General features: G+C 46.7%; 1 protein-coding gene across 1 annotated transcript in view; it reads right to left on the bottom strand.

Annotated features, from left to right (window-relative positions):
• COL23A1 (collagen type XXIII alpha 1 chain) overlaps nt 1-20,048 on the bottom strand; it is a 319,317-nt gene extending 299,269 nt beyond the window's left edge. Inside the window, exon 1 of the mRNA XM_074313377.1 lies at nt 19,601-20,048. Coding sequence (XP_074169478.1) covers nt 19,601-19,894 — 294 coding nt within the window. The 5' untranslated portion in view covers nt 19,895-20,048. The remainder of the gene's footprint in view (nt 1-19,600) is intronic.

The following is a 20,048-nucleotide window of genomic DNA, read 5'->3' as shown; positions in this document are numbered from 1 at the left end:
GTGATAAAAAAAAACTATGGTGAATGCTGCTGCCAAGTGCCATCCAACAGAAAGGCAGGGACCTTCAATACAGGAAGTGGCGAGTCGAACCTTAGGAACAGTGTGTGACAAGTTTCAATTTGTTCAGTGCAGTCAGTTGGATGTGAGCTATGGTTGAGAGAAGGTGTGTTTTAAAGTGTGCCAGAAATCCTCCTCCTCATGACAATGCTCCAAGTCACACATGGCTTCTGGTATATGGCAAATTCTGTCAAATAAAAACATTACAGTGTGTCCTCATCCACCTTATTCACTGGATCTGGCACCATGTGACCTCTGGCTCTTCCCCAAAGTCAAAATGATTCAGTACATCGAGGCAGCCATGACAGCGCAACTAAAGACACTCACGAAAGAGGACTTCCAGAACTGCTTCAGAAAGTGGCAAGAGTGATAGGATAAGTGTGTTCTCAGCGAGGGGGAGTATTTTTTTTTTAATTGGGGAAGGGGTATAGGACTTTATTGAGCAGTGTGTACTTCCAGGACTTTTTTCCAAGTCAAGTTGTTGTCCTTTCAATCTTAGTTGTGGAGGGTGCCGTTCAGGTTCAAGCTGTTGTCCTTTCAGTCTTAGTTGTGGAGGGCGCAGCTCAGCTCCAGGTCCAGTTGCCGTTTTCTAGTTGCAGGGGGCACAGCCCACCATCCCTTGTGGGAGTCGAAACCGGCAACTTTGTGGTTGAGAGGATGCGCTCCAACCAACTGAGCCATCCGGGAGCTCAGCAGCAGCTCAGCTCAAGGTGCCGTGTTCAATCTTAGTTGCAGGGGGCGCTGCCTACCATCCCTTGTGGGACGCGAGGAATTGAACTGGCAACCTTGTTGAGAGCCCACTGGCCCATGTGGAAATCGAACTGGCAGCCTTCGGAGTTAGGAGCATGGAGCTCTAACTGCCTGAGCCACTGGGCCGGCCCGAGGGGGAGTATTTTGAGGGGGATTAATGGCAATGTGTCTTTTACTGTCATCATTTCTTTAATTTAAACATTCACTGTATTGTTTGATCACACCTTGTATTAGACTAGACCAAACTGAGGGACATTCTACAAAATACCTGACCAGTATGTCTTAAAACTGTCAAGGTCATAAAAAACAAGGGAAGACTCAAAAAGTGTCATAGATCAGAGGAAACATGACAACTAAATGCAATGTGGTATTGTGGATGGTATCTTGGAATTGGAAAACATCATCAAAAGAAAAACTGGTGAGATCTGAAGAAAGTCTGTAGTTCGCTTTAAAAAAAGCTAGCAAATCACAAAGTCACTTACCACCAATTCAGTTATAACTTTGTTATTTTCGATAACACATCTATTCTTTTATAAAAATTGAGGTGAAATTCACATAACGTAAATTAACCATTTTAAAGTGAACAATTCAGTGTCTTTTAGGAGGATTCAGACTGTTGTGCAGCCACCCCCTTTATCAAATTCCCTCTATCTAGTTCCAAAACATTACCATCACCCCAAAAGGAAGTCCTGTACCCACACGCAGTTGTTTCCCCATCCGCCTTCCTCCCAGCCACCAATCTGTTCTCTGTCTGTATGGACTGACCTATCCTGGATATTTCATTTAAACAGAACATTTTGTGTCTAGTTTCTTTCACTTAGCATGTTTTTGAGATTCACTTTGTATCTGTATTTCATTCTTTTTTAATATCACATTGTATGTTTCTACCACAATTGGTTTATCCACATATTCACTGATGGACACTTGGGTTGTTTCCACTTTCTGGCCTTCATGAATAGTGCTGCTATGAATATGAGCATATGTACACACATCCGTTTGAGTATCTGTTTTCAATTCTTTTGGGTATATACCTAGGATTGGAATTGCTGGGTCATATGGTAATTCCATATTTAGCGTTTTGAGGACCCACCAACCGTCGCCATAGTGGCTGAACCATTTTACATTCCCACCAGCAATGTATGAAAGTTCCAATTTCTTCCTATCCTCATGAATAGATCTGAGTGGATATGAAGTGGTATCTCATTGTAGTTTTTTCATTTCATTTCCCTCATGACTAATGATGTTGAGCATCTTTTCATGGGGTTTTTGACCATTTGTATATCTCTTTTGAAGAAATGTATGTTCAAGTCCTTTGCCCATTTTTAAAGTGGGGTGTTTGTTTTTGTTGTTGCTGTTGTTGAGCTGTAAGAGTTCTTTATAAATTCTGCATACTACATCCACGTCAGATATATGATTTTCAAATATTTTCTCATATAACAGATCTAGTCTTGATCAGAATTCTAACCATCTCCAACGGAGACACAATATGGGTGTGTTAAAATCATCTTGAAAACTGGAGGGAGTGGGCGTGGTCCCGTGGCTTCATGCCGTGATCACATTAGCCTTTGTTGAGATCTTGCTAGATTAATAGTGGGATATTTTTACTAATGAATTTGACCTGGTTCTTTTTAGTTAATAGCAATTAATTAATATTCATTTTCAATTACTGAGTAACAAATTTCCACCAAATCAGCAGCTTGAAACAAAAATTTACTCTTATAGTTTTCATGGTCAGAAGTCTGGACACAGCTGAGCTTGGTTCTCTGCTCAGGGTCTAATAATGCGGAAATCAGTGTGTCAGCTTGGTGTTTCTTTCTGGAGTTCTGGGTCCTCTTTCAAGCTCATGTGGTTCCTTGTGTTCTGAGGTTCCCATTCTTTGGCCAGGGGTTGCTCTCAGCTTCTACAGGCCATTCACAGTTCCTTGCCCTATGGCCCTCTCCACATACCCTCTCATGCTTCAAATCTCTCTGACTTCAGAAAGGGCCCAGTCTCTTTTAAGGGTTCATCGAATTAAGTCACACCCACCAATGGTAAGCTTTGTAATTAACTCAAAGTTAACTGATTAGGAACTCAATCATAGGAGTGATATCCCATCATAACCACAGGTTCTGCCTGTACTCAAGGGGAGAGGAGGATGCAAAGAGGGTGGGAACCTTGGGTGTATCTTAGAATTCTGCTTGCCAGAGTATTATATCACAGTTAATTTCTTACTTTTGACAAGTGTACTATGGTTAGCTACACATGTACAGTATATGTTTCTATCAACCTAAAATTATTCCAAAATTTTTTAAAGGCCACATCATGGATTTCTACTTCCAGGCAAAATAAACTAGCAATGACTAGATTAACCTCCTGCCTAAAACAACATCAAAAACCCAAACAACAACAAAAACCCACAAATGAAATATATGAGACCGTGGTTTTGAAGACGTTGGTATCAAGCAGAAAAGGAGAGTGATCTCTGAGACACAGAAAACAGCTGCTCCAGTTTCTTGCATGGGGAGAGTTTCTAGGCTGTGGCACAGGGATAGGAAATGCAGGTGGAGCTTGGCAGTCTCCTGGAATTGAAGGGATGGAATGGGAGTCCAAGGATGCCAGGCAGTTAGAGTTTGCAGAGCAGAGGACCTGAGAGGTGAGAGCTACCCACAGAAAACCATGGAGCTTTGCATAACCTTGTCCCTTTGGGTATTCCGCAGAGCACTGATCAGCACATGTGTGTTAAGAAATGACCTGAAGCAAGGAAAAGAACCACCCTAAAGGATTAGAGGGAACAGTACCCAACTCTCACATGGGGTGGCGAAGATCGCCAGTATAAACACTGAGTAGAATACCAAAAAGGGTCCTGCCTCAGTAATAGGGAATAATCAATCCTTGGCTAAACAGAACTCTGGTCCTGCCTAATGGATCTTAAAAACAAGACCCCAAAGTATCAAATAATTTCCAAATAACTTAACTGTGACACAACAAAGCTCATGAATATTGACAGATACAAAAATAACCAGCACCCAATGATGTAAAATTCATTATGTCTGGCATACAATAAGAAGTTACCAGAAGGAAAATAGGTTCCATAATAAGCAGAAAAATCATTTAATTGAAACTGACCCACAACTGCCATAGATATTAAAATTAGCACACAAAGACTTCAAAACAATGGTTGTAACTGCACTGCATGTGTTCAAAAAGTAGACACCAAAGATATTAAATGACCTATACTGAAACTCTAGAGATGAAAACTATTATGTCTGTGATGAAAAATAAAATAGGATAGAGGGGATTAATGGCAGATTAGACATTGGAGAAATAAAGATTAGTGAACTGGAAGTTAGCAATAGAAACTCCAAAATGAACACACGGAGACATAATTTTTAAAAGAAGGAAAGAGAAGAACATCAGTGAACTTGGGATTTCAAGTGGCCTAATGTGACTGGAGTCCCCAAGGAGAAGAGAACAGAATAAATAAATAAATAAATAAATAAATAAATAAATAAATAAATAAACCGTGTTTCCCCCAAAATAAGACCTAGCCAGACAACCAGCTCTAGTGCGTCTTTTGGAGCAAAAATTAATATAAGACCCGGTCTTATAGTAAAATAAGACTGGTTAGGTCTTATTTTCAGGGAAACACTAATCAATTGTGACAGAAATCATAACACCTGAGTGGCAGATGGGGAGGGATGGAAGGGAGAGAATTCAAGGAGGCAGAAGGAAACTTTTATGAGTGACAGATGTGTTCACTATCTTGATTGTGGAGATGGTACCATAGGTGTACACACAAGTCAAAACATGTGAAATTGTACATTTTACATATGTAGAGTTCATTGGCTGCCAAGTTTACCTAAAAAAGCCAAACTCCCAGGCCACAGCTCCCATAAGCTTGGCCGGGGTGTGGAGCTGGAGTCCCGGGCTGGGAAGGTGTGGGGACAGAGCCAGGAGTGCAGTTTCCAGGTTCTCGGCCTCACGTGGAAAAGTGCTGGCTCAGGTAGTAAATGGCCATCAACTGTGTTTGGATGGCCATCAGCTGTGGCTAGTTGGCCGTCAGCTGTTACCAGTGAGCCATTGGCCACTAATATAACTGCCATGGCTACGCTTGCAGAAAATGGAGGCCAGCAAGAAGATGGTGGCCGAGCTAGCAAGAGCGGATTGCAGTTAGCACGGTGGATTGCAGCTAGCAAGTGAGGTTGGTTGGCAGAGAGAAATGGATGGTGGGTTGCAGATAGTGTGGCTCCTGCTTCCTGTGTCTCCAAGCCAGCTGCCACCAGAGAGACTATAGTGATGTGGCTCCCCTATTTATGGCTCCGTGAGTGTTCCTTTTTGGCCTCACCATATCCTGCGTTCTTATGTGGGGAGCGGGACCAGAGACCCCCGCATGATACCCTGCATGACAGAAGGCATCCGTTCACTACACTGAGCTCTGGTACTGCCTCAGTGCCAGGCAAAGCTCGGCACAGCCAGGTGAAGGCGATCCCTGAGAGCCTCTAGTCCAACCCAAGCATTTGGCAGGAGCTCAGAAACTTTTCTCTAAAGAATGTGGTTTAGTCAGTGACTCCCATTGGCGCACGGAGTGGCTCTCTTCCAAACCGCATGGGCAAACGTTTCCTTAAGGGGTCCCTGCTCAGTTCTGAAATACATTAGCGTGTTTTCAAAGGTTTGGTCTGCAAACAAAATGTAATTCTTCTGTAATCCTTAATTTGTGTTCCCGTGCATTATTTTTCAGACACACCTCACTTCCCATCAGAATCTGCTTTCCCTGGTTCATCACGCTGGTCTCACAGAAAGAAATCCCATCAACGCCCCTGTGGGGGAAATGGACAGTTTCCATCGTGGCTTTTGATGCACTGGGGAGAGCCCTCAGGCTGCTCCCCGGTGTGGCTCCACGCCTTCTCCACACCATGGCCAGAGTCCTCTCCAGAGGCCCAGCTACCACATTAGGCCTCTTAACTAATACAGATGGGGTCTCCCAGACACCTTACTCCATCCTTACTTGCCTCCTTCAGATTCCTGAGCAGTAGCCCCAAGGGGAACGAAGTGAAAGGTGGCAGAGAGGAGGCAGGAAGGACTTGGAGGACTAGTTTGCTGGGCTAAGTTTTCACCTTATCAGCCCACAGGTGATGGGAGGCACTGAGGGTTGATGGGCAAAGGGAGGGACACACCACTGAGAATATAACCTGCCTGGGGCATTGAGTGGCAGGACTCAGAGAGTCAAAGAAGCAACTATTTCAAGAAGGGCCCCTGGAATGGGACTGAAATAAAGGGGGCCAGAAGAAAGCCCAGTAGCAGGACCAACAGGCTGAGGGATGAGGCATCTCTTTCCAGCTCAGCTCATCCCAAGCCAATCCTAAGGTGGGAGCCTCCTTACAGGAATGGGAAGAGGGAGGAGGACTTGTTCCCAACAAGGCCCCTGGCATGGATGTTACTAGTCCTGGCAGCCAGGCAGACACCCACTGCTAGGATTAGCAAACCATGGAATGCGTAATAAGAAGAGACCTGATGTCTCACTCATTGCTGGGACAGTCCGGGAAGGATGTGTCACTTCATCCTCAGAGAAACGGAGCAAGGCACCTTTTTTCCAGAGGAGGAAGTTAGGCAAAGCCAACTAATTAGTCCAAGCCACCTAATTAGAGGCAGCTCCAGACTCCAACCCAGGTCTTCTAACTCCAGAACCCACAGCATAAGTTGTGTGCCCCATTTAGAGAGGGTTTCACGAGGACTTGGGTGGGGCAACTTCTGTGGTGAGGCGATGAGGTCAGGCTCCTTCAGTTCCCGTGTGTGCACATGTACAGACGCACACTCATGTACACACATGTGCACGCACATGTCCATATACACACCCCACATGCACATACTCACATTCATAGACATACACACATGTGCACACGTGTGTGCCCACCCCCACACACATGCTGACATGTATGCACACACGCTCTAGTCCCATTGCCATGTGAACTTGTCCTTCATTTGACTGTACCACCACACGGGGCTGAAAACAAGATGCTGTAGATGGTAACAGCCCACACATCACACAAAACGGCACGGTTAAGTAAGTGGGTAGACTTTGCTTTTTTTTGTGGGATGATGCTCCTTGGAGGCCCAAACTTGAGTAGATTTCATTTAAACTGTCCTGAAATGCCAGATTACATTCTAATTGCTTTATGATTTGTCTCACAACTCCAAGTTGGAAGTGAATTCAGTTTTAGAAGTTGACATTACCCATTTGAAAGCACTTTTCTCCACAGATTTTTTGTGGTTACATCAGAAAATTACAATTTTCTCATTTACCAATGTGAACTGAAGCAGATGTGAGTGAGGCCTCTAATTCACTAGGTTAATCCTGAATATTTGGGGAGTTTGTGCCATGTTGCATAATCACAAAACAGACTAACTTATTAATTAAAGCAAGTTTATTAGGTGTTTAAAGCCATTTTGCAATGAAAAATCCATAGAATAATTTTCATGAATAATTAGATTTTTATTTTCATCATAAATGTGAATTTTTTTTATTTAAATGGAAAATCTCATTCTGCTGAAAAGAGAGAAATGGGGTTATGAGTTAATTCAATCTTTGCTCTTCCACAACAACCAAATCACATTTCTCCATCACTGACTCAGAGACTGGACATTATGTTAACAGCTTTTTTACTTCTGCATCGCCTTAATAGGCTTGCAGAATCACAGTGTTAAAAGGATCTCAAGGTCAGTCATGTAACCACAGGACCTCCTCTCCGATTAGCAAACAGACATAGGCATTTCTGGATTCAGTCATAGAAAGCATTCCAGTAAAAAGAGCCATTTTCAAGATGTGTATGATGTGCTAAGCACTTTGGGCATAAACTTGTATAATCCCCACAGAAAACTTAGGAGGCAAGGATGATAATCCCCATTTACCAGATGGGCGATCTGAAGTTTGGAAAAACAGCCATCTACCCAAAATCACACAGCTGAGAAATGGTGGAGTTGAGAGGTGAACCAAAGTTTGCTTAAAGCTAAAGTCGTGCCCACCACCCTACATTTCCACCACCTACTGAGGATGTCCACACTGGCAGAAAAAGCTGCTGCCCCAAACTAAATGACTGCTGCTCCAGGGTCTGCCAGGAGGCAGTGGAAAGGGCTCCAGATGAAGAATCAGGTTACCCAGGTTCGGACATACACTGCCCCTCTCTGAAACGGCAAGGCCCACCTCACAGGGGTGTGTGTAGCTGGGGTGGAGGCTGTTAAGAAACATGAGGACACATATGTGAACACTTCTGCCCAGGGAGGGCACAAAGGTGGCACTCCATCATCTCCCCTAAGCCTCTAGGAGGGCACTGACGTGACTTTCTTTAAAATGACATCTGCAAACTTATTGTTTCTCCCAACGGTTCATGCTTAGTTCTAAAATATGTTTCCGGATATGATGAAGAGATGTCTTCTGAGTGCCTGTGTCAACAATTAAAGATTAATCCTGATCCTACACATGGAGAAAATTGAAGGGAGAGGGAGTGGGAGGTCGTGTGTGGCCTCCAGAGAATGTTCCCAAGCTGAGTTACATTTGTTCATAGAATTAGAAGTCCCAGCGGGGACCGAGTTCAGTGTCCGGCACTGCGAAATGCTGCTCAAGAAAGGGTTCTGCACCAAACCAACAAATGAGCGCAATTCTGAGATGGCATCTTCAGAGTTTTTCCAAATCTTATTTTAAGATTCTCTTTATCATCAATTGCTTTTGCTTTTACAGCTACAACACATCCAATTGAAATAAAATTTCAACCAAAAGACAACTGAATCCACTTTGCTCATCATAAAACCTGTAGTGTGACTTCACAATGGCATGACAGTTGGAATACAAGAGAAGGAGAAATGTGTACGTCATGGACACACTTGGATGTTCCAAAATCAAAACAAAGAAACAAAGCCCTAAAGACAGTCCTTGTTAGGCAGTTACATCCTAAAGAATAACCGAAGTAAGAGACTTCTATGACACAATCAGCTGTGCCATTATCTATGCCAAGAGAAATGTAGAGGAGGCCTAGATGCTGTGTTGGTATAAAGATACAGCCTCCATTAACCAGATCCTATGCAGTCATGAAACATGACCATAAAGTTGTGCAGCCCCTGCAAAAATATTCTTGATATGAGGTTGAAATACGTACAAGCAAGGGATGAATGGTGGACACTCTGTGGTTACAATCAAGTAAGCGTAAATCTGTTATGGATAAAAATTGGGAAAGACAATCAAGATGGCACAGTAGGTAAATGATGTGCTTACCTTCTCTCACAATCACATTAAAATTACAACTAATCTACAAAACAACCATTATTAAGAATTGCCTAAAATCAAGCTCAACTGAAGTCTTTCAACTAAGGACACGCAGAAGAATCCACCTTGAGACTGGTAGGAATGGCGGAGATGCAGAACAAGCTGGTCCCACACCCGCGTGTAACCAATAAAGATCCGGAGGGGTATTTCAGCTATGGGGTCCTCCCTATCACCCAGAGGAGTGAGAGATCCTAGCCCCACCCCAGCCCAGGGTTCCAGTGCCGGTGGGAGGGCGGGGGGAAAGTCCCCATAATTTCTGGTTGTGAAAACTAGCAAATATTCTGACTGAGTGAGATTGAGTGCAGCTGTATTCCCAGGTGCTCCTCTTAAAGGGACTGTGCGCAGACTTACCCACCAACAGACTCACTCGCTCTGAGCTCCAGCGCTAGGGCAGTGGCTGGAGAGGTGGCTTTCTCCAGGATGGGAGAGCTGGTGGAGGCCATTGGTTTTTTTTTAAAGATTTTATTGGGGAAGGGGAACAGGACTTTTATTGGGAAACAGTGTGTACTTCCAGGACTTTTTTCCAAGTCAAGTTGTTATCCTTTTAATCTTAGTTGTAGAGGGTGCCGTTCAGCTTCAAGTTGTTGTCCTTTCAGTTTTAGTTGTGGAGGGCGCAGCACAGCTCCAGGTCCTGTTGCCATTTTCTAGTTGCAGGGGGCGCAGCCCACCATCCCTTGCGGGAGTTGAACTGGCAACCTTGTGGTTGAGAGGATGTGCTCCAACCAATTGAGCCATTTGGGAGCTCAGCGGCAGCTCAGCTCAAGGTGCCGTGTTCAATCTTAGTTGCATGGGGTGGAGCCCACCATCTCTTGAGGGACTCAAGGAATTGAACTGGCAACAACCTTGTGGTTGAGAGCCCACTGGCCCATGTGGGAATCAAACCGGCAGCCTTCAGAGTTAGGAGCATGGAGCTCTAACCGCCTGAGCCACCGGGCCTGCCCGGAGGCCATTGTTTTTTGCTGAGGTCTCCCCGTTCCCCACGTGCTGACACAAGGCAGCCGCCATATCTGTGTCTCCACTGTCTGTTTGCCATGCCCTGGCAATTTGAGACCTGGTCCTGCCCAACTTTTGGGCACACCCAGGCTGTTTCCAGTGGCTTTTTTGTGCAGACCGCCTGCCTTAGCTCAAGCTGCAGACTTTCCTAGGGTCTCTCAAAGTTTTGTGGAACCCAGACAAGCAGCATCTGGCTTGAGCATGTCCTATACCTCTGGCTGAGCAGCCCTAAGTGTGACACTAGCGGTAGCTGGCCTTGGTTCACGGCTTGGCCTCTCAAGGCACTTCCAAGCACAGCATGGGCAGCAGCCATCTGCGGATTTCTTTGTGGCTCCTGCTGGGTTACTCCAGGTGGGGCTGAACTTGCCTACAGCGGATCCCCTCCAAGGTGGTCCTGGGGCTGGCGCCTCCAGTGGCCAGCTTCAAAATGAGCTGGAGCATTACTCAGCCACCTCCAAGTATAACACATCCAAGAGGCAGATTGGGCTGGCACAAGTGCCCTGCTGAGGCAGATCCTGCTCTGTAAGGTCAGCCCCTGCACAACAATTCTTCCACTGAAGTCAAGGCCAGTCCTCACAACCAGTGAGCCCAAGGGTCAGTCCCTCACATTGATGTGCAATTATCAACCAAGGCTCAACTACAAGAAGAGGACACACACAACCCACACAAGGGACACACCTAGAGTGCCTGGCTCAGGTGACCAGAAAGACTGTGTCACTGAGCGCCACAGCACACCTACTATATAAGGCCATTCTACCAAGACCAGAAGACATAGCAGCCCTACCTAATACATAGAAACAAATACAGAGAGACAGCCAAAATGGGGAGACAAAGAAACATGTCCCAAATTAAAGAACAGAACAAAGCTCCAGAAATAGAACTCAGTGAAATGGAGATAAGCAATCTATTAGACACAGAGTTACAAACACTGGTTATAAGAATGTTCAATGATCTCAGGGAGAACTTCAACAAAGAGACAGGAAGCATAAAAATGGAGATGACAACCACGAAAAAGAACCAGTCAGAAATAAAGGATACAATAACAGAAATGAAGATTATATTACAGGGAATCAACAGTAGGTTAGATGAAGCAGAGGATCCAACCAGTGATGTAGAAGATAAGGTAGCAGAAAACATCCAACCAGAGCAGCAAAAAGAAAAAAGAATCCAAAAAAATTGAGGAGAGTTTAAGGGGCCTCTGGGATAACATCAAGCATACCAACATTCGCATCATAGGGGTACCAGAAGGAGAAGAGAGAGAACAAGGAATTGAAAAGTTATTTGAAGAAATAATGACAGAAAATTTCCCTAACCCGGTGAAGGAAATGGACATACAAGCCCAGGAAGCACAGAGCATCCCAAACAAGATTAACTCAAAGAGGCCAACACCAAGACACATCGTAATTAAAATGCCAAAGGCTAAAGACAAAGAGAGAATCTTAAAAGCAGGAAGAGAAAAGCAGTTAGTTACCTACAAGGGAGCCCCCATAGGACTGGCAGCTGATTTCTCAACAGAAACTTTGCAGGCAAGAAGGGAGTGGCAGGAAATATTCCAAGTGACGAAAAGCAGCAATATACAACCAAGATTGCTCTACCCAGCAAGGCTGTCATTTAGAATTGAAGGACAGATAAGGAGCTTCCCAGACAAGAAAAAGCTGAAGGAGTTCATCACCACCAAACCAATATTACAAGGAATCTTAGAGGGACTTCTTTAAGATGGGAGGGGGGTAAGGATGGGTGAAAGGGGAAGGGATTAAGAAGTACAAATTGGTTGTTACACAGTAGTCATGGGGATGTAGGGTATAGCCTAAGGAATATACTCAATAATATTGTAATAACTAGGTATGGTGCCAGATAGGTGCTAGATCTATCAGGGTGATAGATGGGAATGGGGTTGGAGGCAGGGTGAAAAAGGTGAAGATATTAAGAAATACAAATTGGTAGTGAATACAGTGTGGGGAATATAATCAACAATGTTGTAAAGATCATGTAAGGTGCCAGATGGGCATTGGACTTATCAGGGGGATCACATCATAGACTGTGTCCAATGCACTATACACCTGAAGCTGAAGTAGAATAATACTGAATGTCAACTATAATTAAAAATATAAGTATATAGAGTCACGGGATGTGGAGTACAACATAGGGAAGATAGTCGATGGTATTGTAACAGCTATATAAGATGTCAGAGGGTAGTAACTTGGGGGGTCGGTTATCACTTTATGAGGGGTTTAAATGTCTAACTATTACTTTGCTTTGTAACTAAAAAAAAAAAAAAAGAATTGCCGAAAAGAAAAAGAAAAGAAAGAATTGAATCGGAGTATGCCAAAAGTTAAAGAGTCCTTGTTTTAGGGTAGTGGGGCTATCTATAACCTAATCACGTTAAATCAACATACATTATGATTATTTTTTTTTTTAAGGAGGAAGGGGAATGGTGGCCGAGTTGGTGTGCTATTTCCCAACACTGGGTCTAGCATCTTAGATAAAGGAGGTGGTCACATCTCAGCAGTAGCAGGACAGCTGATGAGCATATTCAAGGGCAAAGAGAAAAGGGTCTGCACTTGCTCTGTGAACAGCAGGTTTGAAAGAATCCTCCCTGTCCCTCACCAACACTGAGCAATGCCGGCTGGTGGGGCTTAGAGTTAGAGAAAGGAGAGAAATCTGCAGAAATCTGTGGTGAAAGAGAGGGCTTCTCTGAAACTGGAGGATTATACCAACACGCTGTGGGGCCCTTAAAGGGAAGGACAGCGAATCCAGTGCTCGGAGCTCACCCTCCACCACACAGGCGATTCCACCCAGCCCTCACTTCTCTACCCCGAACTGTGACTTGTCCCGACAGCCTGAGCTGTGCTCTCCCCTCACCCGTACAGAACTGAGGCTCTGAGGGGCCAGATGACCAGCCTGGGCTACACAGCCTGCAGGCAGTAGGTGGCTGCCGTAGACTTAATGTTTGTATCCCCACCAATTCCTATGTTAAAACCTTATCCCTGGTGGGGCCTTTGGGAGGTGATGAGGACATGAGGTGATCTCATGAATGGGATTAGTGCCCTTATAAAAGGGACCCTAGAGTGCTGCCTCACCCCTTCTGTCATGTGAGGATACAGCAGTCTATGAACCAGGAAGCGGGCTCTCACCAGACAGAATCTGCCAGTGCCTTGATCTTGGACTTCCCAGCCTCCATAACTGCGAGAAATAAGTGTTTGCCTTTTAACAAACAACTGTCAGAAATAAGTGTTTTATTTCCATGCAGTTATAGTAGGCTGAATGGAGTAAGACAGGGGCCTTCTGACTCCTTGTCCAGAGTGTTTCTTCTTCCAAACTCAGCCCTGCCCCCAAAGCTACCATGACACACAGCTTCAGGCAAGGTTACAGCAACCCCCGAGGCACATGCACCTCCCTGCTCCAAGTCACTGGGACTCAGAGCACCCCGCCAGACTCCTCAACCAAGCCAGAGGAGTGGGGGCCCCTGCCCATGACAGGACTCCTTGGAAAGCTGAGGAAGGTGGGCGCAGGTGGCCCTGACCTGGGGCACATCCACACTGCCACAGGCTGGACACTGAACTCACACAAAGGAGGGTAGGTCACGCCTGTCCTTCTCACTCTGCCCTTCCAAGGCGTCCTGCAAATCCGGGGAGAAGGGAGGTGGGGGTGGGGCGAGGGGCGGGGCTCAGGCCCAGCTGTGTGTGCCTGAGTGGGTCACTGCCTCCCTTTCAGCGACACGTCTCTCTCTTGTAAAATAAGGACAATAACCTCTGCCTTCCACATCTCATGAGGCTTCTGTGGGGAAGTTTTAAGATTTTAAGTTATCCTGTAATTTGTTAAGCTCACACCTTACAAGTGCACTATATTCAGAGAGAAATACAGATTTTGATAGTGCCACAGATAAACTCAAATTTATCAATATACACAAACGCCGACAGAACAAGAACCTACAAGCTGCTACCCATCCCATCAGATCAAAAGTCCTTTACCTGGATTTCAAGCAGCGGGATTTCTCCAGGCCATGGCTCCTGCTTGTTGCCCAAGCCTCTCTCTCATTATTCCTTGGATTGTCACTTACTTGGTTTTACCGGCCCCTTGTCCTCTCCTTCTAATGACAGCACTCCAAATTGTCCTTTGGGGACCATTTTCCACTCCCAGTCCTTTCAGTGCCAGTGGAGTACACACATGTGTACATAGGTACACACATCCCCCAAGCAGACCAGACTGCCTGCGGGTCTCAGTGACCAGTATAGGCCATCGGTATTGATCATCAGAGGGAATCAAGGGGCTTCAGTGGAAATGTAGGGAAAGAGAAACGAATGCTGAGGATGTGAGGCTGCAACTGCTGGCAGCTGCCCAGCACCTCACGGAACAGTGAGGGCATCCTGAGACATAGGGAGCCGGTACCGATAACACAGTGAGGGCATCCTGAGACATAGGGAGCCAGACCAATAACACAGTGAGGGCATCCTGAGACATAGGGAGCCGGTATCGATAACACAGTGAGGGCATCCTGAGACATAGGGAGCCGGTATCGATAACACAGTGAGGGCATCCTGAGACATAGGGAGCTGGTACCGATAACAGAGAACCAAGGCATCTCAGTGATGCAAGCCAATAAATTCCCTTTTAAACTTAAGCCAGTCTGAGTTGGGGTCTATTACATTGTTATTTGAAGGTACAAGGATCCAATGGCATCTGGAAAGGCTGAATCTAATGAGGTAATACCAGTGAGGATAAAGGGGATGACATGCTTCTCTGGGGACCAAAATTCTAACTGCATGCGCACTGGAAGGGGATTTGGAGCCACGGTGAAATATGACTGCTTGGAAAGCCAAGGGCACCTATGGGGTTGGGGGAACAGACAGGAGGGGTGGAGAGCTGCCTGGACACACCTAATAGGTACGAGCACCATACATGGTTTTGGGTGCACTGACTCCTTGGTCCTCAGAGTGACTGGGCCAGTTGCCTCCAGCCTGAGCAGCTTCTTCCACTTAACTGCATCGTGATGTGCAAGTGTTACCACCCCTGTGTATGCTGTGATGTGCAAAAGTTGGAAAGCAGGACCCTAAAGTGCCATCCCCAGTGTGGAGGCCACTCAGGTCAGTCACTTTGGGATCAGAACAGCATCTGCTTAAGGGTTAAAGACCACAAACTGCAAAGCATGGGATTGTGCCGGAGAGAATCCCGAACACATCCACCTTGCCTGTGACTATGGCCGGAGGCAGAGCTGGAGAGCAAGACCCTGGGAAACCCTGCGGGGGAAGCGGATATGGTTATGAAATTGCAGCATGTCAGTGGATGACTGCCCCGTCCTCCTCACAAAGCTGCAATTCTCTTCCAGTGGCAACGTGCTTAGCCTCAGAGGAGGAATCAAGATTGACCAAAGCCACCTATGTCAACCCCATTTCCCTTGACAGTGACAGGATGACGGTGATCACAGGCCCTGTTTCTGACTGGTAGCTATCAAGGAAGTCTGCCGAGAGATGCTGGGAGTCTCCCCCCTGACTCAAACGAAAGAGAAAGCCTCTCAAGAAGATGACTCTTTTCCCTGCCTCCTTCCCTTCTACCTTGGCAACTGTTGTGTTTAGACTCAGCTTGGAGGTTCAGCAGCCCTCTTGTGACCAGGAGGAATAACAGACCAAGAGGATAACAGACAGAACTGGCACCCAGTCATGGGCAAGTCACTGAACTAACCCAGATCTTCTGGCTGATCTCCAGGCTTTTCTGGTTATGCGAAATAATTCAATGACTGTATTGTTTAAGCGACCACACTCAGGTATTCTGTTACTCTCCATCAAAAGCATGCTTCCTGACTAACACTCCTCTACGTTATCTTCTTTGTTCATCACTACCTGAGTAGTAGTGACCATCATAGTAGGAAGAGGAAGTTGATGCTCAGGAAGCTGAAGAGGTTACATGACAGAGCTAGTAAACCGTGGGGCCGAAACACCATGCATCATCTACCCCTGTGTGTCCGCTGGTATAAATGCATTCAGTTCACAGGTTCCACAGGTCAGGAGCCATGCCACACATCTTCAAAGACAAGGTGTAAAATCCAATTCAACAATTCCAAAACATGTTTGTGAAAGGAACACCCGACAGCTGGCTCCTTCTAATCATGCTGCTCTGATTATAAAGCTCTCCCAAACTATCACAAAATGAAACAAACAAACAAACAAACAAACAAACAAAAAACAGGATAAAGGAAAGAGCGAATAGAGAAAGTGAGCATGCCAGGAAGAATTGGAAAGAAACTTTTTGGTTTGGGAGCCAGGAAATGCCAAGGGAACAAAGGTAGCCATGATCTACACCCCATCTTGAGTTCTGCCATGGGACTTGAAACTTGGCCTCTTTATTAAATTGCACACCTCAGAGCAGTCCTGACAAGTGACAGATGGCCAGAGAAGCTGAAAAAGCTATGTTTGATTCTGGGTTTTACAAGTAACAACCAATATATATATAGTTGATGGTAGGGAAGGAAAGTGCTTGAATGTTACCCTTAGTCTCTGGGTATTTCTTGTTTTCAAACTGACTGGTCTGGACAATGAAAGATCAACAGCCAATAATAAATCCATTATAAGCTGGAAATGGTCTCTTCTGAATACAATTAAATATTTCTTTAATCCTTGCATTCAACTTTTTACTGTAGTATGAAAGCCACAGTCTAAAATTTAAGCCTTTGTAATTACTGGAACTATCGGTATAAGTCCTAGGGGGTTGACAACTTAGCACGTTAAAAGCACAGTATCAGATGCTTATTTGGACTTACATTTTTGGGTAATACCGAAGATACTATCATCAATGACTCTTGCTCAGAAATCTGGTGTTTATGTTCTGAAAACCATTTCTTTTATTTTGTACCATGGGAAAGGTCTTTAATAATGACTAGTTAACATGCATATTCCTTTGTTGTAGCTTCTGAATCTACATTATCAGGCACACCATCCCAAATAAGTTATTGCACAGTTCTGTTCCCAAGGGAACACAGACAGCGGGTGGGTTCTATATTAACAGTGGCTTTTGTTGGCTTATTTTATTTTTTTCTGACATTAAAGTTGTGTGTGGTTGGCAAGGATTTCTCTCTTTTAATTTGGATGTGGCTTCTGCCTCTAAAACTCTGAAAATAAGCTTGTTGGTCAGAGGACAAGCTGTAGGCACCCCCACATACACAACCACTTCAGCACGGGCTTAAAAGAGGCTTCACTGAGAACAACTTGGAACTGCAAAGCATGTTCAAGTACAAATGTTCTTTCTTTAAGATATTTTCAGTTCAATATTCATTTGTCTTTCATGTCTGATAGATTAATAAAGTATCTTCACATCTATTTAAAGCTGATGGTCGGCTTCCCAAATTATGTGTCTCCCACAGCCCCTCCATCTCAGTCAGGGACTCTCAGGGTCACCAGCCAGGTTGTGTTCATTTCCCATCCAGAGATATTTGAGAGAAGAATGGTAAATAGCAGGAAGAGCCTGGCCCTGGGAAAGAGATGCCTTCTTACAGGGGACACCCCAGCAGCCAGAAGTTCGACTCCAAGTACACTCACACTGTGACATCGCTGATGCCCCACTGGCAGGGGAAACCGACCAGTTGGTGCTCCGAGCACATGCCACTCAGAATCCAAGTTCAGTTAGTTAGTAGTAGGATGTGTTGAAATGTGTCCTGTGCTAACACCAGCCTGCTAAATGATAAAGCAAATTTTAAGTGGAAATCCCAAGATTCAGAATGTTCCCTTTGCCTTTCTAATGAGGGGGTTTGGGTGGGGAAGAGGAAGAGAGAGAGAGAGAGAGAGAGAGAGAGCGAGCGAGCTCTGCCACTAAGTCATTGTTGAAGCACCACAGAGGAGGCCACCGCAGTCTCTCCCAGCTCATCCTGGCGGTTCAGCACTTGAGGATCCATATTTCTCAGAAGCGGCTGCTGTCCTAGAGTCCTCTTCCCTATTAGAATGGACACAATTTGCAAGTTCCTTGTAAAAGCTTCTCCCAGGATTTCTGATTTACTCAATCTGGACTTGCGGTTTATTTTCACTAAGAGGGGCCGCCTATTCCAAAGAACAGCCACAGTTCTAACACTAACTGGTAGAAATTTTACTGGCCCTCCATAAATCAGTTCAACACCCTGGTCTCTAGGGATTTGCCAAAAGATAATGGGCTGCAATTATGAAACCATCACCATGAGGACTCCGGAAAGATTTCTGAAGTTTGCAGCACTTCAGGGAGAAAAGAGGAAATCATTTCATGAAGCAGCAATTTTGCCGAAAACCAAGCAAGAAGAGATGTAATGCTGGCTTAGAAAGTGTCTGAGAATGAAGAGAGAAAGTGAGCATGCCAGGAAGAATTGGAAAGAAACTACGTGACTAAGAAATATGTATGGTGTGGTGCAGTCTTCCCCATCTCCCTAAAGATTCCAAATTAGCTCAAGGATGGCTAGAGCACTCAGGACTAAAGATCACAGCTCTTCAGTTCCAGGAGATTGGTGGTAACAGACCCGCCCTAAAACATGCTACATCTCAGCCTACAACTGAAGATGCCCCCATTGGACAGGTGCTTGGGATCCTGGGAAGAAGAGGATGGCTTCCTGGGAGGAAGAGGATGGCTCAGTCAAGGGAAGCTCTAGCCAGTCCAGACTGTCTCAGTTCTATGGGGAGGGGCACTGCTACCCAAAAGGTGGGGGTTTTGATGAATATGATGGTCCCAAATGGGCCGCCTGCTTTGAAGACATACAGCAGCAACCTAATAGAAGTGTCACAGAGTCTCATATGCTTCCAAGAAGCTCAAGAAAACTCAGGATGAGTCTGCATTGTACAGGTGGCATCGCCCAGGTGGCACCGCCTGAAATCAGAAGCCAGAAAACCCCACTGTCTTTTCTTCTCCTCACCCTACCAGTCTGGGCATCCCCAGGTCTCGGCGGCAAGGAGTGCGCACTCAGCCGCAGCAGCCCCAGAGACAGCATCTCCAGGATGGAGCTGCTTAGAAACAAACTTTCCTGGGGACGCAGGGTGGGCAGGCTGGGCTGGCCAGATCTCTTCAAGGCCCGGGGCCTCCGGTCTCATGTCTGAGGCTTCCCTCCACGGTGGCCGCCGGTCTGCTGGGGGGACCCATGCCTCTCCAGGTGCAGCAGCTGCTACCGGTTGTGGAGTCACGCACCAGATACTTCCTTCACGAGCATCGTCACTATCCGACGCAGATGAGGAGCCGGGTGCCCACCGCAGGCGGGAAGTGACCAGTCCGAGCGCACGCACACCTGGAGACTCGCCCCCAGTGCCCGAAACGGCCCTTGTAGCTCTTTTCCCACGGTCGCTTGCCCTGGAACACGACCCTGAGGCTGGAGCGAGGACAGGAGGACCCCCTCGGGGCCGGCACTACCAGCCTCTGCCCCTCGCGCAAGCCACCCGGGTGGACTCACGTGACCCGTCCTCGGGGAGACGACCACACTACTCCGGGCTCCCATCGCGAAGATACTCTCCCAAGCCCGACACACTCTCTTCCAGCCCGACCCCTCCTGCCCCGTGCCCCGCGCCTCACCTCGCGCAGCAGACGCTCCAGGTGCGGCTCGGCCCAGGCGGCCAGGGAGCCCGGCGGCCCCGCGCGCCGCAGCAGCTGCCGCTCCTCCTCGAGCGCCTCCACCCGGCCCTGCAGCGCGGCCGCCTGGGCGCCCAGCAGCAGACAGGCGGCCGCCGAGCCCACGGAGAGCAGCAGGCACAGCGCGCTCACCGCCCAGGTCCCGGCCGCCGTCGCGGGGCGACCCCCGCCACCACCGCCGCCGCCTGCCGGACAGCCCTTCTGCGCGTCGCCAACGTTGCGCTCGCCCCGGCTCATGGCGCGCTCTTCGCGCGTGGGCTGTCGGGGGAGGCGGTGCAGAGCTGGGGTGGTAGACTGAGAGCGCGGGGAGCAGGCGGATAGCCCGAGGCACGAGGTCGGCGGGACGCAGGGCTTGGCCTCCGGGCAGCAGCGGATTGTGGCGCACGCCCCC

This window comes from Rhinolophus sinicus, linkage group LG10 (assembly GCF_036562045.2).
Source record: "Rhinolophus sinicus isolate RSC01 linkage group LG10, ASM3656204v1, whole genome shotgun sequence".
In the NCBI taxonomy this organism is placed as follows: Eukaryota; Metazoa; Chordata; class Mammalia; order Chiroptera; family Rhinolophidae; genus Rhinolophus; species Rhinolophus sinicus.
Note: the sequence above shows the minus strand (reverse complement) of the source record. Positions and strands in the feature narration are given on the sequence as shown.